Genomic DNA, 26,217 nt, shown 5'->3' with positions numbered 1-26,217 from the left:
CAGAATTAAAAGCACGTGTCTCTCACACAGTGATGTAAGGCAAAACGTCCTGACTGCACAAATACTTCCATTCTTTCCTATCATAAACCCAGAGTTTTGGGTCTGTTACTGAAACTGAAAGTCATGTAGCCAAAAGAGATCTTTATTTTTAAGTAATCAATCTTGAAAGAAAAGTGTTTCTCTAAACCCTTATTAAATCTGTTTAATATTTTTACCCTTTGTAACTTGAGAAAACAAACTTTGACTGCTCACTTTTTTGTTGTTGTTAATCCTTAGCAGGGGATGTTTTTCCATTTATTTATGTATTTATTTATTTATTTATTTATTTATTTATTTATTTATTTATGTATGTTTATTTATTTATTGTCTGTTTGTTTGTTTGTTTGTTTGTTTAGAGAGAGTGGAAGGGAAGGGAAGGGACAGAGAGAAAGAAACATTGGTATGAGAGAGACACCTGATGGCTGCCTCCCACACAGGCTCAACCAGGGCCTGAGCCTGCAACTGAGGTATGTGCCCTTGACCGGAATTGAAACCGGGACCCTTCAGTTTGCAGGCCGATGCTCTATCCACTGAGTCAAACCAGATAGGGCTGACTATGCACTCTTTAAATGAACTTTCTGCTTCTAAAACTTCATTTTTTATTATTGAGAATGTACCTATTATTTCTTCTATTCTATGATTTGAGGGAGAAGTTTAAGTTCACTCTAGGCATTTTGTGACTATATACAGCTTAACTGTATAGTTCTTAAGATTTCATCTTATCATAGTCAAAAATTGTAATGTTTAAAAAGGTTATATTTTAAATTAAGCTGAAAGTTCTTCATCCCTGGACCACTTGTGGTATATAATGACTGAACAGTGAGAACTTTGTCTCTGAATTCCCAACTCTGGCACGTAGTGGCTATGTGACTTTTTTCAAATTAGTACTCAAATCTCAGTTTGCTCTCTGGAAAAAGGGCATAATACCACCAGACTCCCTGAGACCATTGTGATGATAATGTATGTGTAAACGATAGAGCATTCAATAGATGCTAGTGCTTATAACTGCTTATCTCAACTCCCTTCGACCTTCCTGAGATGTAAAACTGAATTTTATCCAGCTATTCATGAGAAACCATAAGGATACCATTCAGATCCTATTCTTTTTGCTTATACCTTAAAAAGCTTTTTGTTTTATTATCAGTAAGTTTTCAATTGTGGATATCACTTACTGGTACTTTGCCTTCTTTTCATGAAATCAGAATTCCACACTACTTAGCCTGGGGCTAGATATTTAAATGTTGCTTAAATGAAGGATTAAATAAAAGAAGAGGAGCACTAAGTTGGCATGTTCAAGCACTAGGGAGGTGAATTTCAGTGAAGATGAGCCAGTGGGAGGCTTTAGTGAACACAGCACTGGAAAAGCTGACTATGGAATCTAGTTAGGAGAGAAGATCTAGTCCAATCCTAAATAACAACTCTTTTACATAAGATTGAAAAAGGATTTAGTGATTATGAAGAATAAAGTTATGGCTTGGTGAAGAAGGGGAGAGAGATACCAAGATTCCCGTGCAACCTAAAGAAGTTCCAGACTCATGACCTTACTAAAAGAATAACTTGATGTAATACTTACGTCCAGGATACAGTTATGTACCCGAATACATGACTATATACAGATACAATGGCATACTAATGTGAAATAGTGAAGTAAGCTAAGAAATTCAATGTATCGGGTAAAAAAATATATGAATGTTCAAGTCATAAAAAGTACAAGGACAGGAGGAAGAAGAAACTACAAGTCTAGAATTAACAGTGATTAATTAGTAATTGAACAAAGAAACAGGCTTTATCATGAAGTAGTATTCTTCCAGTTACTAGAGTTACCTATTAAGAACACACACACACACAAATAAATAAATAAATTTTAGGGTTGGGTGGAGAATTAATTGATTAACCTCTGAGGTCTTCTCCAATCACAAGATTTCATACTTGTAGCCAGTATACATTCAGTCCTGTCTTATAACGTAGTTGATTTTAAGTTTCAATAACTACAATAAAAACCCCAAGGCTATACTCTTTGTGATCCAGTTCCAGCACATCCAAACATTTTCAAAATGAGAATGGTATTTTTAATGAGCATTTAAAATGCTTAAGAGTTCAAAGTTGAAGGTATCACACTACCTTATATGAAAGAATACTACAAGGCTATAGTAATCAAAACAGCATGGTACTAGCATAAAAACAGACACGTAAGTCAATGGAACAGAATAGAGAGTCCAGAAATAAACCCATGTCTATATGGTCAATTAATATTTGACAAAGGAGGTAAGAACATACAATGAGGTAAAGACAGTCTAGTCCAGCCGTGGGCAAACTACGGCCCGCGGGCCGGATCCGGCTGTTCTATCTGGTTCTCTTGCTCTCCCCTCCGCTCCTTTACTTTGAATTTATATTAGTTCACACAAACACTCCATCCATGCTTTTGTTCCAGCCCTCCGGTCCAGTTTAAGAACCCATTGTGGCCCTCGAGTCAAAAAGTTTGCCCACCCCTGGTCTAGTCAATAAATGATGTTGGAAAAACTGAACAGGTGCATGTGAAAAAATAAAACTATATCACTTCTTATACCATATATAAAGATAAACTCAAAGTAGATTAAAGACTTAAATGTAAGACTCAAAACCATAAAACCCCTAGAAGAAAACAAAGGCAGTAAAATCTCTGACATTTCTCTTAGCAGTATTCTTTTTGAAGCATTTTATTGGGCCATGGAAACCAAATAAATAAAGAAATAAAAGTACATCAAGCCCTGGTCAGGTAGCTCAGTTGGTTAGAGCATCGTCCCAATCCGCCAAGGTTGTGGGTTAGATCCCCTTAAAGAAGAGAAAGTATTTATAAATAAAGCAAGGAAATAGGGAATTCACAAATGACAGCCATTGTTTAAAAAGTGTAAGATTCACACCTTAACAAAAGGAAAAATAAGTGGTAGAAATTTATGTATAGATTATCAAGGCTATATACTAAACTACTGAGAAATTAACTTATTACTAATGTATGGCATTTAATTGTACATTAAGATCTAAGCCTACCACACCCTTATTTATCCCAATTAGATATTCATTCGCCAGCTCAAAACGCAAATAGTTCATTCCTACCTCTCTGAAGAGTGCACCATAAAACTGAACAATGTATGGGCAATCACTACTCCGCATTACTACATCCAAATCCATAAGAAGTTGCTTTTGTTCTTTTTCATCCACTGTAGACCGAATTCTCTGGAAAAGAATGAGAGAAGATGTCATAATAACATAAAACAACTGTAGAAGCCTGAGAAAAACCACTACCACAAAAAGATCAAAAATTCCTAAGCAAATTTCGCAAATACTAACCCAACCTGAAAGTTATTATCTTTGTTATACTTTACAAGAACAATTTTTACCACAGAAAAACAAAATAGGACATAGAAATTTTTATTTTTAATAAAATAGTACTTAATAACTCTTTAAAGGACTCAGGCTCTCAAAACACAAGCATTCACTGATGATGTTGGAAATTATGCAATAAAGTTCTTAGGCAATGAAAATTAACCATGTGCAAAAGAAAATCATAAGGAACTACACTTTAAATCATAATGGACTATACTTTAAACAGTTTTCATGTGAATAATTAGAGAGAGCTTCATATATGCTTTAATGACCATTTCAGAACTATAGAAATCAAGGCATTCGATGCAAGAACATCCCTCTTCCCTCCTGGAATCCTTGCACCATAGCATCCTCATTCATTAGAGAGAGAACATAGTTCAGAACAGGTAAAAGCGAGAACTACTGTATGAGCAGCACACAGTCTACTATCCATGTCTCCAAAATCCTGGACTGGAGTTCTCCCCCTTCACCACTTCCTGAATGGTAAAATCAAAAAGTTCTACCTGACTTTCCAAACCATGAGTCAGAATGCAGGACAATATAAACATGTTAAAAAAAAAACCTAAAACTGAGGAAATAGAGGGCTTTTTGTCTATTTTAAGCTGACAAGGCCCTGCTCTGTACACTGCAGACCTAGGGTATATTCCTAACCCATCTACAGAACAACTTCTGTGCACAATCCTAAAATACTGCCACAAAAAAATTAGTATCCCCATGTTCTACCACGAACAGTATAGGGCATAGAGATGGCCAGAGGGAGAGTTCTCACTGCACTACAGAGACAGAAGTTCAGAAATTATAAAACATTAATAACAAAGTTATGGCTTAACATTAAGGCATACAAACAACTTTTGTTCTCATAAAAATATTCAAAATGTCACACCGTGCCACTGTGTATAATACATAGCACATACTTACAAGGCAAGTTAGTATCAAAAAATACATAAGGTGGCATTTTGTCTTCCAAAGACTTCAAGGTATCTGTCCTCAATGTTCTTGAAAGGGATGAAGGCGTCAATTAAGTTCTTGAGCCCATTTTACAGAAGAGAAACCAGAGGCACAGAGAGATACAAGAGATGTATTCCATGGGACATGACAATAAGCAGTTACGTAAGGACTACAAGTAGGTTCTCTCATTTTCATTTTTCCACACTAAATAGGAATTCCATGCATTTCAAATACAAATTTAATTTTGCTACTTAAAATGTAGAGCCTCCTAGCTATAGTACTTCACACCAAATAAAATTGACTAACAGGCATCCATCTGTATATGCTGATTTATTTAAAACTTTGACATTGAATTTCACTGCATAAACAAGAAAACCTAAGAATACAAAATATAAACAAAATATGAGCAGTACTTTCAAAATTAAAATACTTCCCTCCTCTCTCTTCTATCTTTTCATAGTTCTGGAATAAACAATCTTGCTTGTAAATCAACATCAGCATGTGTACTCAAAAATAGCCTACTGGTGCAATGTGCATTTATTCAAAATCTGACATTCATAATTCTTATAAACATTTCAACTACATGTATTCCTGTTTTAAATATATAACTTTAAAAGTGCAGCTGTAAAAATACTAATTTGGGAAGGCAATTATTATTTTTTTAAATCTAAATTTAAAAGACCTGGTAATTGCCCTGACCGGTTTGGCTCAGTGGATAGAGCGTCGGCCTGCGGACTGAAGGGTCCCAGGTTCGATTCCGGTCAGGGGCATGTACCTTGGTTGTGGGCACATCCTCAGTGGGAGGTGTGCAAGAGGCAGCTGATCGATGTTTCCCTCTCATCGATGTTTCTAACTCTCTATTCCTCTCCCTTCCTCTCTGTAAAAAATCAATAAAATATATATATTAAAAAAAAAAAAAAAAAGACCTGGTAGAGACAAACAGGGGGAAAAAGCAAATGGCCCTCTATTTGGGTAAGATTTCCACCTATTAAAGAATTCTCACTTTTAAAAGTTTTAAAAACATATTCTTTTGCTATTTTATTTGCATGTATATATTGGCAAGTATAAATATACTAGCACACGCACTTATGAAATACTATTTTAAAAGACGCCCTCTTTGCTAGTTTATTTTTTGTTTCCCTAAACTGGTTATATGGTTTTCTATATTTAACATTTGTACAAATGCTTATATTTCAACTACTAGAAAGCATATTACAGTCAAAAGCTTAATAGTTATCATCAATACCTGAATATTGGGGACTATTTCTTTTTTTTAATATATTTTTATTGATTTCAGAGAGGAAGGGAGAGGGAGAGAGAGACATCAATGATGAGAATCATTGATCAGCTGCCTTCTGCACGCCCCACATTGGGGATCGAACCTGCAACCTGGGCATGTCCTCTGACCGGGAATCAAACCGTGACCTCCTGGTTTATAGCTCGATGCTAAACCACTGAGCCAGGCCAGCTGGGCTACTGGGAACTATTTCTAAAAATACTGCTGTAGCTACAGAAAGAATACCTGTTACTATGTGAACTGGAGGTGGAACTGAAGTCCCAGCATCTGATTAATATCTATACTCAATCCCTGTCAGGATTATTAACCAGAATGTAGAGATAATTCCTGGTGCAGCTCTAACCTTTGAGATCATCAGCATAGCAGGAAAATCTATTCATCTTTAATATATTATTTAATACCACTACTAGTACAACACAGAACATGGGGCAGCTGGGGGGCCTAGCATGAAACTGATTTTGCTCCTGGATGCTTGTCAACAGACTAAGATCTCCTCATGCTACTGGTATTACACCTGAATCATCTGGGATTAAGCAAGTATAGCTGACTCTCAATTATACTGAAGTTTTAGGGTTGTATTGCAACATTTCTTATATGTGAGCACTTAATAAAATAATTTAAAAGGCCTAAAGTACTCATAAGGAGATTAACTACACATACACCTACAATAGCTTCAATTTGAAATTAAGTCAATAATTTAATAAATGATTAAAGTCGGAGAGAACTTTTTTTCAGGGCAAAATTTACACTAGATTTATTTTTAATTCTAAAACTTTATTTTCCTTCATAGTGACTTTATTGGGTTGTCACAGGTCAACAAAATTATACAGGTTTCAGTGTACAGTTCTATGACCCATCATTTGTACACTGTGTTGGAGATTGCTTAATGATAATCAATTATTCAAATGAGAGAATACTTAGTAACAAAAGTCACTACCAGGAAAGTTCTAATAGAACATCAAAACAATGTATATGAAAAAGATTATTAACATCTGAAATAAATAAGGCCCGAGTTCTCTAATATTAAGGAAGCATAACCACCTAAAATGGAACACATCAATAAGAAAACTTCTCTTCCTTCTAGAAAGCTGTCCTTAACTGAGGGCACTGAAAAATGAAAGTGCAAAGGTGAAGCCAATTATACTTCTGGAAATTCTCTTGTAATTATAATGTTCAGAAGTCAAATGTATTGATAAATGTCTTGAATTACAGGCAAGTTTTTTATTTATATAATAAATCTAAAGTTCAATAAGGCTGATGTTTATTTGTGTTCAACAAACTATTTTTTTCTCATAAAGAGTAAGGATGAAAATCTCACCCAAGAACAAAAATATTTTTAAAAATCATCTCAAGGACCTTACCTTTTAAAAAAAAGTTTCATTTTCACCCAACTGTTAAGACTCATTAAAATCACTTGTTTCTGTACTATGAGGATATTGAGCTCTTTTACTTAGCACTATTTTATTAACCTAGCTTAAGTAATTACTTAATGCTCTCATAAATTAAAAACTGTCTTTTTTTGAAAATCAATCCACATTGCTTTTCTAATAATAAAGTATTTTCAAAGTATTATGAGTTTTCTTTTATTTGAAAGATAATGTAGAGAAATACTTAAAATCAAATTGAGACTTACTACCCTACATATATAAGTGGTTTTCCACAGTGAAGAAATTTATATACTTAAAGCTAAAAACATTTTTCTTATTGTCCAAATCTGTATTCAAGGTTGTCTTATACTCCTAAAAACGCTTTAAAATGGGTAAATACCAATAAAAACAGCATGTAGTAGCTCCTGATCAGCAATGCCAAAATGACTCCAATTAAATGTCACTTAGAGATACAAGGAAAAGGATCAACTGAATTCCCAGTTCTCTGGTTTTATGGCTGTGAGGGTTATATGTGGTTCCAAAGAGCGTCTCGTATATAAACACAAAGCACCGGGCAAGGGCTTGTCCTGAAATGACCCATCTGTGTCTGCCTATGTCCTGCTGTGAGAACTCCTGCCTCTCACCAGCCTAGAGCTTTTCTTCCCACCAACTCAAGCTCTAAGGAAAGGTCAGGCAGGTGGCAAGCTCTTATCTCTTGAACAGTGTGTTCATGGAGAGGCCCGCTGAGTCACCTGATCCCATTCCTGCTTAATGAAGGAGAAAATCAGGTCGTCAGAGTCTTGAAAGACTCAGAGTGAGGACTGATGACAAGTCATATATGTTCTTGCTTAAACACAGTAATTACAACCATCCGAGAGATGCAAATCAAAACAACAATGAGGTACCATCTCACACCTGTCAGAATGGCTATCATCAACAAACGACAAGTGCTGGAGAGGATGTGGAGAAAAGGGAACCCTCGTGCACTGCTGGTGGGAACGCAGACTGGTGCAGCCACTGTGGAAGACAGTATGGAGTTTCCTCAAAAAGTTAAAAATGGAACTCCCATTTGACCCAGTGATCCCACTTCTAGGAATATATCCCAAGAAATTAGAAACACCAATCAGAAAGGATATATGCACCCCTATGTTCATAACAGCACAATTCACCATAGCTAAGATTTGGAAACAGCCTAAGTGCCCATCAGCAGATGAGTAGATTAAAAAATCGTGGTACATCTACACAATAGAATACTACGCTGCTATAAAAAAAGAAGAAACTTTTACCATTTGCAACAGCATGGATGGAACTGAAGAGCATTATGCTAAGCGAAATAAGCCAGTTGGAGAAAGATAAATATCACGTGATCTCACTCATATGTGGGATATAATAATCACCATAAACTGATGAACAAAAATGGATCCAGAAACAAGGTGGCACTGAGCAAACCGTCCAACCTCGGGGAGAAGGTGGGGAAGGGGGATGGGGTTTAGAGATCAAACAAAGGATTTGTATGCATGCATATTAGCATGACCAATGGACATAGACACTGGGGCGGTGGGGGCTTGCCCTCAGGGATGGGAGTGGCGGGGGGAGGGCAGTTAATCGGAGAAATACGGAGACATGTAAAACTTTAAACAATAAAAGTTGTTGGATTTTGTTTAAAAAAACCAACAAAACAAAAAAAAACAGTAATTCCAGCCCTAGCCTGTTTGACTCAGTGGATAGAGCATCAACCTGCGGACTAATGGGTCCCCGGTTTGATTCCAGTCAAGGGCACATGCCCAGGTTGCGGGCTCGAGCCCCAGTGGGGAGCGTGCAGGAGGCAGCCAATCAATGATTCTCTCTCATTATTGATGTTTCTATCTCTCCCTCTTCCTTCCTCTCTGAAATAAAAATATATTTTTTTAAAAAACAGTAATTCAGAGTGTGTATGACAGATGTTAATTCCTAGGATCTGAGCATTCCAGTTAAAAAAAGATACAAGTCACCTGCAAACATATCAAGAATCAAGAACTGAGGAGTTCTGCCCTGACCGGTTTGGCTCAGTGGATAGAGCGTCGGCCTGCGGACTGAAGGGTCCCGGGTTCGATTCCGGCCAAGGGCATGTGCCTGGGTTGCGGGCACATCCCCAGTGGGGGGCGTGCGGGAGGCAGCTGATCGATGTCTCTCTCTCATCGATGTTTCTAGCTCTCTGTCCCTCTCTCTTCCTCTCTGTGGGAAATCAATAAAATATATTAAAAAAAAAAAGAACTGAGGAGTTCTGAGAGAGACAGACTTGAACATAGCAACATACTAGTCAAATATACTTACAAAATGTCTATCATTTCTAACTGATACTCTTTTTTGAGTGTTTCTGTTTTGAAATGGAGAGAATATATGGGGAGTGAAATGTGAGGAAAGAGGCAATGGGAAAACTAACGTGGAAGGGTATAACCCAGCCGTGGGCAAACTACGGCCCGCGTTCGGCTGTTCTATCCGGCCCACGGAGCCGAAAGAGCGGAGGGTTCTCTTGCTCTCCCCTCCGCTCCTTTACTTTGAATTTATATTAGTTCACACAAACACTCCATCCATGCTTTTGTTCCGGCCCTCCGGTCCAGTTTAAGAATCCATTGTGGCCCTCGAGTCAAAAAGTTTGCCCACCCCTGGTATAACCACTAGTCCTAGACATAAAGTCTCACATGACAAATCCTTTCAGTTCTTTGTAGGGCTCAAGCAAGATAGGTGACTTTTATATCTGCTGCACATTTTTCTTTAGCTGCTTAGAGTAAGTGAGGAATAAGGTGCAAGTGTACAAAAGTGACAGAGGGGCAAAGTGCAGATCAGAAATTAAGGCATGGGCACGATGAAACCCAGCAAAGGGAAGAATTCAGTTACTATGGAGAAACTCAATGTATGTCTTTAAAAATTATTGTAGGTATTGATTAAAACAACGTGACATGGGGTAAGGTAAAGCAAGCGATTCGTATTTTGGCCATTAGCAATGCAAAGTGTTATTTTCTTTTTGTTAATCCTCACCTAAGAATCTTTTTCCATTGATTTTTAGAGAGTAGAAGGGAGGGGGAGAGACAGAAGAAAGAAATATCCATGTGACAGAGATCTATCTTCCGCACGTGCCCAACCAGGGCCAGGAATCTGGCCTGCAACCAAGGTACATACCCTTGACCGGAACCGAACCCGGGACCCTTCAGTCCACAGGCCGTTGCTCTATCCACTGAGCCAAACCTGCTAGGACCAAAGTTTTATTTTCAATTTACCACCAACCCAAATCAGAACACCAGAAGGTATTTACTTTCCAGCAAAGCTGTGTGGGATCTGCTATCACTTGCAGGTAGCTAAAACTCATCTCTCAGTGACTGTGACTCCTTTCTTTACATATGCACCTCTCACCATCTAAAGTTCTAAAGGCACTTGTATTCCATATTCCAAGTGACGTCCAAATGTCTTGTCAAAAGGTATGATGTCAGAGCAACCACTCACAGGACAGAAGGAAATCAGAAGCTCCCTGTGTTGATGTGTGTGCCAAGGGGGCACTGATAAGTATCATCCATGTGGAAGTCCTAGAACATGGACATGAGTGACCATATCACATGAGAGCTGAGGTGGAACTCCTCACCAGAAAATAAAAAGTGAGACAGTGAAGGTTCAACAGTCTTTGCTTTAAAATCTAAAGATGAAAAGAACAAAAAGTATATTAACTGACATAGTTATAATAATGGTATTTTGAAAATGTGTCCTCTTTCTGGGATCTACAAACACTAATACTTTTCTGCCATAAACGCACCCTTGGTCATTAGGCATTCCTTGCTAAAGAAGCCTCCTAAGGTTAGTGTCTGTAAATAAAATGGAGGGCAGTCCATCGCCTGTCAGTGGCTGACTTCAGATCAACTTCCATCAGTGATGTAGGGGGTAAAAGAGCAAGGATTACACCCAGACCCCTAAGTGTCCCCTGGAATCCTAACAAACATTCTGATCCTTACAAAGAGGCTGCTTTCCCCACAGAAATGCCCAGAATTCCATTCTAATACAAAGCTGGGAAACCCCAGAAACCACCACAGCACATCACTTTGCGATCACCTTCTTCTGGGCTACAGAAAGTCCTAGGCATCCTCACGGACCCTATTTCCAGACTAAGATTCTATATCCCACAGATTCAGCAAGACTCTTATCCCTGCTGCTCAGGTTCATGCTCAGCTGCTAAAGAGCCCTCTAAATAGACCACAAACAAAGATGCCCATGACAGCTCACAATGCCATCACTGATAAGGTCCAACCAGAAGCAACATCAGCCAAAACAAACAAACAAACAAACAAAAAAGTATTTGAAATGCTGATCATAGGTGCAAAAATGGTTTTCATGTCAAAGAGTGTCTGTTAAATCAATTGTTTGAAATTATGACATACATGCTTTCACTAAGGCAGGAAGGATACTAAATCTTAACTGCAAAACCATCCAAGTCTTTAGAATCAATTTACTGAACTCTCAATGGTATCTTAGTCTAAATAATTAATTAATTAATGGTGGTACCTCCCATTCTTCTGACGATACCGAGGCCCAATTAATTACTTTTTGGAAAAAAAATTTATTGAGCTTTTTTTTTTTATAGAAAAAAAAAAGAGGGACAGAGAGAGAAATATCAATATGAGAGCAAAACATCGATTAGCCCCCTCCTGCATACACCCTACCAGGGATTGAGCCTGCAACTTGGGCATGTTCACTGACCAGGAATAGAACTGGCACCTTTCAGTGCACGGAATGACACCCAACCAACTGAGCCACACCGGTCAGGGCCCAATTAATTGCTTTTACATATGTTCTGCTATGTATCATCGGAGAACTTTGGAGAGCAGTTCCAAAAACATATGCAATAATACATCATGGGAAAAGATGCCCTGGGGACAAATAGGACAGGCTTGATATATGGTGATAAGGATAGTATCATCTTCTTCCTCTTTCCTATTACATCACCCACATGTAAAGGACACAATGTTAATCTTAGCATTAAAATTTTAAGGGCTTATATACAGATCATAAATTACAGATCATTACTTCAGTACCAACAACAAAAAAGTGAGATAGGAGTAAAAACTTGATGTATAACCAATTTTAGAGGCACGGCCATAAGACAACAAAGAATGATAGAAAAATGTGCAAGAGATATATCAAATATCAGTTAGATGACCCTCATTTAGAATGAGGTGTGATAAGACATGTTTTTCTCCAAGTAACTATATAAGCTGGGATATGTGGTACTATGTCACAATTCAGTCAAATCAACCAAGTGATAGTAGAGTTTCAGAAACTAGATATCCAGAATGTTCAGAAACACATAGTGGTTGACTAAAGTTCCTCTAGAGCAGTGGTCGGCAAACTCATTAGTCAACAGAGCCAAATATCCACAGTACAACAATTGAAATTTCTTTTGAGAGCCAAATTTTTTAAACTTAAACTTCTTCTAATGCCACTTCTTCAAAACAGACTCGCCCAAGCCGTGGTATTTTGTGGAAGAGCCACACTCAAGGGGCCAAAGAGCCGCATGTGGCTCATGAGCCGCAGTTTGCCGACCACGGCCCTAGAGCAATCATTTCCAAACTGACCTATGTGGACCTCAAAGGTTTTCTCAGAGGTCATGCCAAAAGGACTTTCAACAGGGAGGCAGATTTCTCACCTCTTGCCCCCTTACATCAACCAGAATAGTACTAATTTTGTCTAATTTATTGGGGTGGATATATAATTCTGAAACCACACTCTAAAAACCACTAAGAGCAACAGCAAAAAAAACCACATGTATACTAGGAGTTTCAATCCCAAATACACAAGGGACCTGAGTTCAAAACCAAGGCTGGCCAGAGGGCAGCCCTGCCATGTCCTTGAGATCTGCCCAGTGCTGGAGGTGATCCACTTATACTTTTCATATGCAACACCACAACTTTAAGCAACATTAGGAAACATAAAATAATACGGCTCAATCAATCATGTATTTCTTAATTAAGCCCATGATCTAGCCAATCAAATGAGAGCCTAAGACACTGGAGTCCGTCTGAATTCAAAACAAGATGGCCATGACTTGTGTATCCCACAAGTGATCTGATAATCAAACACTAGCACTGAGGCCTTCGAAACTCAACCAAATTGCCTAACAAAGCACTCCATACTATCAGAAAAAAGCTTTTCCAATATCATTCTAGCACTTTCAAAACAATGTGCAACACCAATGTTTAAAGACTAAAATGAACCTTCTCCAATAATGCTCCCACTCCCCACCAACAGAAACGGCAGAGCCGCCCTAGCCGGTTTGGCTCAGTGGATAGAGTGTCGGCCTGGGGACTGAAGGGTCCCGGGTTCGATTCTGGTCAAGGGCATGTACCTTGGTTGCGGGCGCATCCCCAGAGGGGGGTGTGCAGGAGGCAGCTGATCAATGCTTCTCTCTCATCGATGTTTCCATCTCTCTATCCCTCTCCCTTTCTCTCTGTAAAAAATCAATAAAATATATTTTTTTAAAAAAAAAAGAAAGAAAAGAAATGGCAGAGCCCCTGCAGTGGTGGGGAAAACAAGCCAAGCTATACTTTGCTGACCCCTGCCTTCCCATACTGGCAGTACCACCTGCACCAAGGAGGCCTTCCTAATGAGCAGATGAAACACCACACCGCTCAGGGGAGGGCTCAGCGGTGGGATGCTGATACTGTCAGATGCAGGGCTCTGATCCTTCCCAGCAGTCCTAGGGGTTAACACAGGTCTCAATTCCAGATCAAGGACACTGAAGTCAAGATCCAAACACCAAAGAGAAGCAGTAATGCAGGAATTGAGGTCAGGTTACCAGCCCAGGATCAGGAACACTTAAATCAATGCAACAGGAGAGTTGGAAGAGTAGAGAAAACATACTGAGTGTCGAAGAAATAAGACAAGTTAGATCACCAAGAAACAGAAAACACCTAACCCTTAAATACAAGGTCACATCACAAATTCAGTCTGGCCTACGCACCTAACCTCAAACAGCCAACCTGACTTTCTTATTAACCCAAGTAACTTCACAAGTAAAAGACTAAAAGGTCCTCATAATGATCAATGGTGACAGCCTTAACATAACTTCCTAGCCCCACCTACCTGTCCAATATTAATTCCAATCTCCTATGAGATCACAGCTTTATTTCAGCATTAACCCTCCAAAAAGCAATCCCATTGCCTTCCATTTTTAGTCTCAGCAATTTCCTTCCCTTACGTTCCCTCTCACTTTCATTCTTTTCTACTCTCCTGTTTCTTCTCTCATAGCCTACAAACAGGAGCAGGGCATGCATGCCTTCAGGAAATCAACGTGGACATGAGTCTGTTAGGAAACATTAGGGAAGCTGGTAGTCTACGCAAGCAGGATTTACACTGCAGGCAGGGACAGGTGGGGGCTCCCTGTCAAGGCACGAAGATCATTCCTCCCTGTCAGCAATGTGTGTGTCACTCCACTCAATTCCAGCCCACAGGCCTGAACCACAGCACTTCAGCTACTCTCTCCAACTGTTTGTTCCTGGGTCCTGATTTCGATCATCCGTGGACCTAACTCTCCTGGTGTTTCTAATCCTGGCTCCAAAAGCTAATCCCAAGTGCTTCTTCTAACGTTTGTTCTGAATGCTGGGCTTTTTCTATGATTAACCCTGCCAGAGAGCTAGCCAGGCACCTACTTTACTGTTAATAGGACAGCGATGTACATGTCTAATGTCTTCATTCAGTGGCTATCCCACCATCATGCAAAATAGGCATAAAATGCTATCTGCAGAGGATGCTGATCAATGTATGGAGTACCCAGCCAGTCGAAGGTTGTCCTTCCTGAGCTCTAGAAGGCCCTGTGGTGACAAGGGCTCTGCCCAGGGCTGCCCTGTGACGCTGTCATTCAGGCAGACGTAAACCAGTCCTGTCACCACCATGCCGGAAAGAAGAAGGCCATTTCCTCAGGTGTGTGCAGTTAAAACTAAAGGGTTAAAATTTTCCAAATTGTTCGTCCTAACACAGCACCAGACTGACAGCTTGTGGACTGTCTTCAGGTCAAAGGTCAAAAAATTATTTTAAGTATAACTTTTACAATGTTATCTTATTGAACCTGATTTATTATATCTGAACTGAATTTTAGATTAAGTCTTGGAGGTAATTATTTCTGGTAATTAAGAAGTCATCTTTTCAAACATTTCTTATATTTGGCAAAATAAACTTGGGGAAGGGCTCCCTCCCTCAAAATTAAAAATGAGTAATAATAACTATTTAACTATCAGGTTAATATCACAGTTCATTTTGGTATAGATACTGCAAGTAAATCTTAAGGATGATTTCCAGGATAAGCTTAATATCTAACAAAGTAATCCTTCTAAAGTCCCAAATTGCACATTAAAACACTAGTACAGGGCTATTTCAAGTGTATTTCTCATTTCACCCACTGCAATGGAAAACTCACAGCACTGTGAACCATGGTCTCATAGTTCATTTATATATCTCTACAGTCCTACTTTCAGAGGTAAAAACTGTGGGTGCTCAGTAACTCACTTTCTACATGTACAAGGTCAAATCGAACTCCTTACTCATACATTGCTTCTATGTATTTGTACTTGTTAATCTGGCTTGCGTGCCTAAGGAATGAGGGAACAAACTGTCTTAGGTGTGATGAAAGGTTAAGCTTTTTCAAAAAGACCAACAATATATGTATTTTATAATAGATGGCATATATCAGTCATCAAATATACCTTATCAATACATTGGTTAATATGTATATTACCATCCTCCTCATGCTAAACTATCACACATGCTCAAGAATTCAGGGTATCAAATGTGACCATTACCAGTCTGTAGGTCCCAAGACTGCCTTAAAGTATTTCTTACGAGTTGGGTTGTTGTTGTTTTTAATATATATTTACATTGATTCTTAGAGAGAGAGGAAGGTAGAGGGAGAGAAAAAGAGAAACACTGATGTGAGAAAGAAACATCAATGGGCTGCCTCCTGCATGCTCTCACCAGGGATTGAACCCACAGTCCGGGCATGTGTCCTGACCAGGAATCAAACCAGCAACCTTTTGGTGCATGGGATGATACCCAGCCAACTGAGCCACTACAGCCAGGGCAAGAGTTGGGATTTTTAAATTTTATCTTTATTGTTCTAAGTATTACATGCGTCCCCTTTTCTCCCCCTTTAATCCTCCCCACTTCCCCTAGGCACCCCCTTCGCCTACAGCACTACTGTCTGTGTCCATGGGTTATGCATATATGCATAATAGCATCCCAACAGAGGCTCTCAAAATAAGGTCAAATTACAAATGGCGACAATTTCCTATCCTCACTTTTAAATTCCTTCAAAACTTGAGTCAGCATTATACAGTTCCAAAGGTTATCAAATTAAGAAAAACATTTTTAACGTCAAAATGAAGTACCTTCTTTATTTACCTTTAAAACCGATTAACTGTGACTAAGCCAGTCCAGATTACTAAAACAGATCCCAATGTGATTTAGCACAGGGGAACACACACAGCACACACTGAAAAAAGCAGGACATAACTACTTAAAAGTGCTTTCCCTAGTGTTGGGGTCAGAACTTAGTTACAGAGGGCAGATTTCCCTTAAGGCCCAGCTAAGTAAAAGCAGATGTCATGAACAGACAATGTGGGGCAATGCAATACTCATGCAGAAGAGTCTAAATAAAATGACTTTCCTTCCACTTACTCTGCAGTGGCACAAAATCAAAAGAGAAACAATTTATTCTAAGAAAAACAACATTTTATTTCAACAGATAATCAAGAGCAAAGGTCTTAGCATCTTCATCTTTAGAGGCCTATGGGTTATATGCAAAATTTCATACATGTCTGCACCTTTCTGAGAAAAAGTCTATAGATCTCATCACATTAGAAAATATAACCAAGATAAAAACCTACAGAGAAAATCATAGTTTTCCATCATTAATTTCTCATTAGTTTTAATGACCCAGCAAAAAGAAATGCTCAACAATGAAGGAGGCTAAAATAGTAACATTTTGCTCACAATAAACTTCAACACAGGCAGCCTTTTATATTAATATAAATCCACTCCCCGAAATCAAGTCAGAAACTAAGGCTCCTCCTCTCATCAAGCTACTTTGATAAACTCTCAAAATAGGGAATTAACAGGAAGATAGTTAGCTTAGTCTGCAAACCCATTCTCAATTCTTACAAATTGGAACATTATTTATCACTCTAAGAATTTTAAATTCAATGACAGTATACCCATAACTTATTTTTTTACTTTTCTTTAAATTGCCCCCCACCCCAACTGTCAATTTTCCTAAAATATCTTACACAGAGCAAATATTCATTAAACATTGGAACAAACAAGTGAACAAATTACAATTATATGGGCCAACTAAGAGTGGGATGGAAACCATCCGTTCATTACAGGTGCCAACACAAGCCTGCCAGGTACAATCTATGGGCCAATCTCCATTTCTGGCCACTCTTTGATTTTTTTTTTTTTTAATGAACATATTAAGTGGCATGACACAATAAGGACAGAATGTGACAGCATTATCACAAGGTATACATTTTAATACATCTTCCAAACCAGGGAACAGGGCAGTACTGAGTGGAGATGAAATAAACAAACAGAAGCCGAGCCGGTCAGGACCGAGTAAGGTTGAGGTTAGTGGCAACAGCATGTGTGTGGTTTCCAGGAAACCTTCAGTAAGACTGCTGTTAGCCCTAGCCCCGCACCTTGCCCAACCCAGTGTGCTGCCTCTTCTTCCAGCTCCCCGCCTGGCTCAGTGCAGCACTGCCCTGCTCCCAGGGGGGCAGCTGCCCGGCCTGAACTCACCTGGGCCGTGGAAGGGCCTGAAGTTTAAAACATGTTAATGCATCATGCCAAAAGTGCAGTGAACATGCATACTTCATACACTCATGGTTCCAGAGAGATAGAAAACGTGCCACCAATAAGACAACCTCTGTACAAAACACCCTCAAAGAATTCGAAGAAACAATTTTATAGACACCCACATTTACCACAAAGTAGCAAGAACAGAATAGTAGTATTACTACATCAAGAAACTGCACCTAACAGATTAGTTCCAAAAATAATTATGTGCTTCACCTACTTTAACTGCCATTATTTGTCCACTTGGTTTGTGGACCATTTTGTTGACAGAACCATACGCTCCTCGTCCGATTTCTCCCAGGTCTTTCAAGTCCTCTGCGGTGAAATCCCAGTGCTGTTCAGGGGAGATCTTCAGTTTTCCTGACGATTCAATGCTGTGTGTTCTCAGTCTCTCTCTGTTAAAATATTGAAAAGCAATTTCACATTTTAAATAGGGTTTGACTTATTTATTTTAGCTAGCAGCGATTAATGTGTGGGAAATTTGTTTTCTCATAATTTACTAAAACAGTCTGACCTCCAGATTTTGGGAGTTTTTTGTTTGTATTATCTTGATATTTTACACACTGAATTAAGAAAGGCTGAAATTTAGGTAATCCATAAGCACAGCTTTAATGGGATTTATAAAACCAATTTCCATTTATTGAAGAAACTAATTCTGCAAACCAGTTTTTATTTCCAAATATAGATCTTTTCCAAACTTTGCAAACTGTATTATCAAATGTGGAATCCCAAGAGCTATAAGCCCCATTTCCAAAAGTTCTTTTCCTACCTCACCCAACATTATTTATTCCAGGTCCACAATCTGGGTACAGCTGTTCACAAACTCTGCTGCACATTCGAATCATCTGGGGAGAATTTTTTAGACCCTACAGCAATTAAATCAGAATATCTAGGGACAAGAGGCAGGAAACCATATTTTTAAAGATCCCCGGGTGATTCTGACAGAGTTTAGGAACTTGCACCCCAGTGTACTGCCATGTTCATGATAATGCCATGCTCAGGGAGGGGGAATAGCTAAATGAGTATTCCGCTGGCTCTAAGATGAAACTGTCATGTGCTATTCAAATTTGAAACTTTTAGCCTTTGTTCGTTAAAGCAATGGAGTGAAAACAATTTATGGACAAAAGTGCTTACTCATTACAGATTTTCATTAAATAAAAACTTCACCTCCAAAATTCCAACCTAGAGAACAGATTAACTTCTAACCATGCTTCGTAAAAAAAAAAAAAAAAATCCAATTAAAACTACAAAATCAATCTCTCTCCCTCTGTCTGTGTGTGTCTCTCTCTCTTTCATCACATACACATACACTGCAATGTGTAGGAATAAATTGCATCAACTAGAGTGAAACATACATAAAGAAAACATTCCACTGAGTATCATCTACATTTTTTCAATTTCATATTAAATGATCAGAATCTTTTTTTAAATCTCATCTGGAGATACAAATAAAAGTTTACATGCTTGTTTTTTTATTTTTCTTCTTCCAACATTTATGAACGTTTCTCAGATTTTTTGGTTTTTGTAGCTATTTTTAAAGTTCTCAAAATATTTAGAATTTTAAAAGTGCTCCAGAATAACCACGTACACTAATATTAATAATAACCAAGATTTGGTGAAAAGGTACAACCTTCTAGTTATAAAATAAACAAGGCCTGGGGATGTAATGTACAGCATGGTGACTATAGTTAATAGAGTATTATATATCTGAGAGTTGCTAGAGTACAGATCTTTAAAGTTCCCCATCATACACAAATTTGTAATTGTAGATGGTGATAGATGTTAACTAGACTTATTATGCTGATCATTTCACAATATACACAAATATTGAATCATTAAATCATGTACCTGAAATAAATATAATGTCAGTTATACCACAATAAAAATAAATAAAACCTCTTCAAGGTGAAAAAATAATAGCCAAGATTCAAGATTACAGTTCAAAGATTAATACACTGTCAAAATAACAACTTAGTGAACTAGCATACCAAAAGCCAGATTCTCAAATCATAATATTAACATGTCATAATACCAGCCTTCATTCATACAAGTTTCCAGTTTACCAAATACTTTCACCAGTGTTCCTCAGACTCTAGAATCTAGTCACAGAAGACCAGAAATTAGTGACCTAAGTGACCAGTCAGGAACGGACGTGAAGCCTGAACGAAGGTTTTAAGATGGGAATCAGATCCAGGTAAGTACATCAAGCTCAGAGATTAATTTTCTCAGTAATCTTTTCCATGAAGTATACAAATTAAGCCAGGAAATATTCTAACATCAAAAAGTTCCACATATAGTGATTATTGTTCTATGATCAATGGCAAGTAATCACCATCTGTATGGTACAGTTTAAACACTGGTGAAATATACAGCACCAGCCTACCGCTGAGGGAGCTGGAGAAAGGTAATTAAAATTGTGTGTAAAGTGGAAGCAACATTTTGAAGTATTCACTAATTCAAGGCTATGGCAGAAAGGCTCTGCGGTGGTCCCTAAGCTCCACATTTCTGGTGCTCACATCTCTGTGTAAGCTCCTCTCTGAGCACAGATGGGACCTGTAACTTGCTTCTAACCAATAAAATATGGCAACTGATATCATGTTCATGATCTCACTGTGTTATAGAATATTTATTGCTAGCATCCCCAAGATACAAAATGAATGATATTTCATTACTACATAAAAATCACACAATGGCTATAATACCTTTGCTAATAGTTTAGCTTACTATATATATGCTGATATGTGATTTCCAGAAAAAGTCCTTTTCTTTCTTTTGGAAAGTGAACAGATTGATAGCTAAACTATGCAGGTTACCTTCTTAGGCTAATGAAAATGTTCAAAAATTGAGTGAGGTAACAGATGAACAACTCTGAATACACTAAAAGCAACTGATTGGGTAAATGGGTAAATTGTGTGGTATAGTAATTATATCCTGTATAATAAAAGGATAATATGCAAATAGACAGAATGGCAGAACAACCGAACAACCAATCAAAGCATAACATGCTAAGGCGGCTCAACTGCTCCCTATGACCACCAGGGGGCAGGCAGACAGTCAACTGGTCGACCAGTCACTATGATGTGCACTGACCACCAGGGGGCAGATGCTCTGACCGGTAGGTTAGCTTGCTGCTGGGGTCTGGCCGATTGGGACTGAGCGAGATGGGCCGGACGTGCCCTGGAGCCCTGCCATAGACCCTCCCCGGCCCCATTGTGCACCAGTGGGGTCCCTCAGCCTGGCCTGCACCCTCTTGCAATACAGGACCCCTTGGGGGATGTCAGAGTGCCGGTTTCAGCCCGATCCCGCAGGCCACTCCCCTTGGGAGGATGCCAGACACAGGGCTCATGGCTGGCGAGCGCTGCTGCAGCAACACGAGCCTCTCTGGATTGGGACTGATTGGGCACGAGCCCGTGGCAGGCACAGTGGGACCGAGATGAGCAGGAGTGGCAGGTAAGAGATGCAGGTGGCGTTGGACTGTGGGTTTCAGCCCAATCCCTGCAGGCCACCCAGAGGGACCCCCACCCATGCACGAATTCATGCACCGGGCCTCTAGTATCTCAATAAAGCTGCTAAAAGTTAGATAAACAGGACGATGTGATTGCTACCCAGAGCTCCATTTTCTCATTTAGAAAGAAAAAGAGGCATGAAAACCAAAGAAAACTATGCTCTGGAATGTCTGTAGTCTTCAATAATATGGGCTGACCATCTTTTCAGTGATCCTGAACCAATTTCACAGCTACTGTTTTAAGTGTTTTCAACCACAATGGCTTCCAAAGAAGAACTGTGCGTAGAACAGACACAATGCTCTAGAGCAGCCGTGGGCAAACTACGGCCCACGGGCCGAATCTGGCCCGTTCGGCTGTTCTATCCGGCCCGCGGAGACGAAAGAGCCGAGGGTTCTCTTGCTCTCCCCTCCGCTCCTTTACTTTGAATTTATATTAGTTCACACAAACACTCCATCCATGCTTTTGTTCCGGCCCTCCGGTCCAGTTTAAGAACCCATTGTGGCCCTTGAGTCAAAAAGTTTGCCCACCCCTGCTCTAGAGACTAGCCCAGAAGCCAACCTGAGCCTTCACCACTGAACTCTAACAGTCCATCGCTGAGGCAACTATACCAAGTGGCCAAAACCTTAGCTGCAGTTTTTCATCTGAGGAAAATTTGTTCAACAAGATTTAAGTGTTACTTCTACTAGACAGTATCAGGAATTCCTAATCATTTCATTATTAATTTCTTACCTGAAAATTCAATGACACCATAAACCTAGAAGTTATCCCCAGGGCCATTGCCCTATCAGTAAATAAGTTCCGCCTATGGACTTATATTTACTCATATTCCTCCTAAAATATATGTTGTCTCTACATGGGCAATTCTTAACCAAGACATCCACATTCTCTTTTTTTGCCCACCCAGGAAACAAACAAGGGATTGATGTTCTAAGTTTCAAATTAACCCCCAGCAAACCCTCTCCATAAAACAGTACAGTAGAAAAAAAAGTTCATAGAAAAATGAATAACATTCTCCTTTGGATTTGGAGGTCTTTAATATGAAAACAAGTTTCATGAGCGCAGGCCGGGCTAAGGGGCTCCCCCACCCCCAGTGCACAAATGTCATGCACCAGACCTCTAGTACCCTTATAAGTGACAGAATTGGAGAAGACAGAACACAACACAAAAAGACACAGGAAGAAGGCGAGAAGAGGTTGGAGGCAGCAACTGGAATTCTGCTACCACAGCCTATGGAACATCAGGAGCTACCAAAGCTGAAAGAAGAAAGGGTAGGATCCTCTAGAACAGTGGTTCTCAACCTTTCCAATGCCGTGACCCTTTAATACAGTTCCTCATGTTGTGGTGACCCCCAACCATAAAATTATTTTCGTTGCTACTTCATAACTGTGATTTTGCTACTGTTATGAATTGTAATGTAAATATGTTTTTTCCGATGGTCTTAGGTGACCCTGCTAGCAGTTCTCAACCTGTGGGTCGCGACCCACAGGTTGAGAACCGCTGCTGTAGAGCCTAAGACCATTGGAAAAACACAGATATTTACATTACGATTCATAACAGTAGCAAACTCACAGTTATGAAGTAGCAACGAAAATAATTTTATGGTTGGGTGGGTCACCACAACATGAGAACTGTATTAAAGGGTCGCGGCATTGGAAAGGTTGAAAACCACTGTTCTAGAGCCTTCAGAAGAAGCAAGGCCCTGCCAACTCCCTGATTTCGGATTTCTGGCCCCCAGAACTGCAAGAGAATAAATCTCTGTTGTTTAAACCATCAAATCGGTACTTTGTTGACAGCCTCAGGAATCAAATACACCATCCAAACCAAGAGTCACCAAAATTTTTCTGTAAAGGGATAGATTGTAAATATTTTAGGCTTTGCCAGCCATACAGTCTTTGTTGTAACTATGTAACAAAGGGGTGTGACCACTATTTTTCAATAAAACTTTATTTACAAGAACTAGCAGTTGGCCCCACTCAGTCTGGCTCAGTGGATAGAGCATCGGCCTACAGATCCAAGAGTCCCAGGTTCGATTCCGATCAAGGGCACGTACCTTGGTTGCAGGCTCCTCCCTGGCCCAGGTCCTCGTCCGGGCTCATGCAGGAGGCAACCAATCAATGTGTTTCTCTCACATCGATGTTTCTCTGTCTTTTCCTCTCTCCTCTACTCTCCCTAAAAATCAATGGGAAAATATCCTTGGGCAAGGATTAACAATAAAAAGAGAGAGAAAAGAACTAGCAGCTGGCTACATTTGGTTCCTGAGTTATAGTTTGCTGATCACATGATCTAAATAATTGTCATCTAAATTGTTTATCTTTTAAATGATCTAAATTATATATACTCATTTTTCACCTTTTCTCTTTCAAATTTATAATCAGCTCTGAAAGAAAAGAAACTTCACTTATCCACCCAAACACTGTATTTCCAGAATTTAAACTCAAGATACAATTCAAGCTTTTTCTTAAAAATCTCCCACAAATCAACAGGGAATGAAATTAAGGGTCTGATATCCCTTCCCTGATTCTATCACATTATGATATATGTATATTATAATATACATATAACTATGTAATTAAGTCAGCAGCCAACCTCCTTAATACCTCCCCTATCTTTGTCTTCTGAGGCATGAAAACTTGATTCCTAAAACTTTCCAATACCTACTGATTTTCCTTTAATATATATTCTAGAGCCACCATCCAAAAGAACCTTTATTTATTAGTAATCAGATTGAAGTGCATTTTCTCCTCCTGTTTCATTATCACATTCTCCTACCTCATTTATCTTGATCTTGACTTCCTAGGAATGCTTTCCAATTTCTTCCTTTTTCCCCCTAAACATCCTTGATTTTATCAAGCCAACATATACTAAAATGCCTCAAGCTCTTACTCTTTTCACCATATATATATATATATATATATATATATATATATATATATATATAACTAGCAATGCTCTTTAGACAGGAAAATAAATGGAACACATACCCTGCACACCATTGCAACTACTCTTCTTTGTCCATACTGTTAGGATGTCTAGATGAATACTGCTTTATGCATCCTTCTGCAATGCAGCTCTATTAATTCCGGAAATTTCCACAGCAAACTCAGTCTGCCAGTTGCCATGGAAACTGCCTGCTCCCTGGCATTACTAAAATGAGTATCTCTGCTAAGATCTAAGGTAAAGCAAACTTTAAAAAAAAAGGAGGAAAACTGAAAAAAGATGTCTAGAAAAATTGCTCAAACACTCCAAATATAAATTTTCAAATTCTGATGTCCATATTCAGTGAACAGAGGTATTAACCATACAAATCTGCAGTATTTTGAAGCAGTACAGACTTATGGAGTAGAAAGCATTTTTTATCACTAAGGAAAAGGGTATATTAGAGAGGACAGGGTAAACATTGGTGTTTGCATGTTGCTGCTATAGACGGCCCATTCCCTAAGAGCTGGCCGAGGGTCAGCTGTACTCAGAGCTTACCTTTACAATAAATAGTATTTCTGGGCTGTGTTTCTTACAGAAAAAGTCAGGAAAGCTGCCCTAACCACAGGTAACAAGTTTCGTTAAGCTCTTTCCCTGTTTGAAGCCCAATCTCAACTGGTAGCTAAAACTCCTTCCCCCAAGTACATAAGTCAGAATAGTTAAAAGTGCGTCTCAGGAGTCATCACCAACAAAGCAGCCTTCCTAGTGTATCCTGTCCTTAGACACAGCTGACCACCACCCCGTCCACCTGCCCTTTGAAACAGGCTTGGTTTCTATGACATCGCACCCTACTAACTTGCTTCCTACCCTCTCAAGTGTCTTTCCCATCTCTGCCTGTTGTTCCTCTTCTAACCACCTCTAAATATTAGATTTCCTCGGGACTAAGCCCTGGATCCAATTCTCATCAAGATTCTCTGTCTCCCTAGACCAGGGGTCCTCAAACTACGGCCCGCCGAGGACATTTATCCGGCCTGCCGGGTGCCACTGCCTGTCCTGCTTAGCAGCCGATTCGTCCCGGGCCCGCAGTGCGCATAGGAATTTGTTCATAGTTTTTTTTTTTTTTAACTATAGTCCGGCCCTCCAACGGTCTGAGGGACAGTGAACTGGCCCCCTGTTTAAAAAGTTTGAGGACCCCTGCCTAGACAATAATATCATCTATATGCTGAGGACTCTCAACCTGTAATTCCCGATCTAGACTCTCCTTTGGATAGCTAAACTCTTGTTTTTCTACACTCCCTCATCCACAGATACCCATACCCAGGGTCCCCATCTCAGTAATGGCAACTGAACCCATCATCCGACCCAGAATTCTAGAAGTCTCTAGGAACACCTTCCCCTCTTTCACCACCCACATTCAAAATAGTATCAATTTTTATTAATGCTACCTTCAAAATTTCTTGGAATCTGTCCATTTCCATCTATCTCCATTGTAGTCAACCTTTATCATTCATTGTCACCCATTGTGCTTCAGCTACATGACCATAACCTTACTAGGACTCCCTAAGTCCATTTTTGCCTCCTTCCAAAACATACTCCACAGCAACCAGAATAATCACTTTAGAATATCAATCAAATCATGTCATTCATCTGCTCATAACTCTGCAGACCTTCCCACAGCACTTTAGATGTCATCCCAAGCCTTACCTATAAGGCCATACATTATCTGGCCCATGACTACCTCTCCACATTTATTTTAAACCCACTCTCCCTTCTCATTCAATCATTCTCTAATCAAACTGCCATTCGTTCAGTTCCATGAAAAGCTGAATCTTTCCCACCTTGCCGTCTTGCAACTTCAAAGACAAGCTATTCCCTGCACTTGGGACACTCTTTATCAGTCAGTCCCTTCCTCAAA

General features: G+C 39.3%; 1 protein-coding gene across 7 annotated transcripts in view; it reads right to left on the bottom strand.

Moving 5' to 3' along the window:
• The window catches only part of MAP2K4 (mitogen-activated protein kinase kinase 4), a 108,642-nt gene that overhangs the window by 32,075 nt on the left and 50,350 nt on the right, over positions 1-26,217 (bottom strand). For all 7 annotated transcript variants that reach the window (XM_080678091.1, XM_080678093.1, XM_080678090.1 and 4 more), the window contains 2 exons: positions 18,101-18,275; positions 3,133-3,252 (listed from right to left, as the gene is read on the bottom strand). In XM_080678091.1, coding sequence (XP_080534217.1) covers positions 3,133-3,252; positions 18,101-18,275 — 295 coding nt within the window. The remainder of the gene's footprint in view (positions 1-3,132; positions 3,253-18,100; positions 18,276-26,217) is intronic.

This window comes from Plecotus auritus (genome assembly GCF_963455305.1).
Source record: "Plecotus auritus genome assembly, chromosome: 7".
In the NCBI taxonomy this organism is placed as follows: Eukaryota; Metazoa; Chordata; class Mammalia; order Chiroptera; family Vespertilionidae; genus Plecotus; species Plecotus auritus.
Note: the sequence above shows the minus strand (reverse complement) of the source record. Positions and strands in the feature narration are given on the sequence as shown.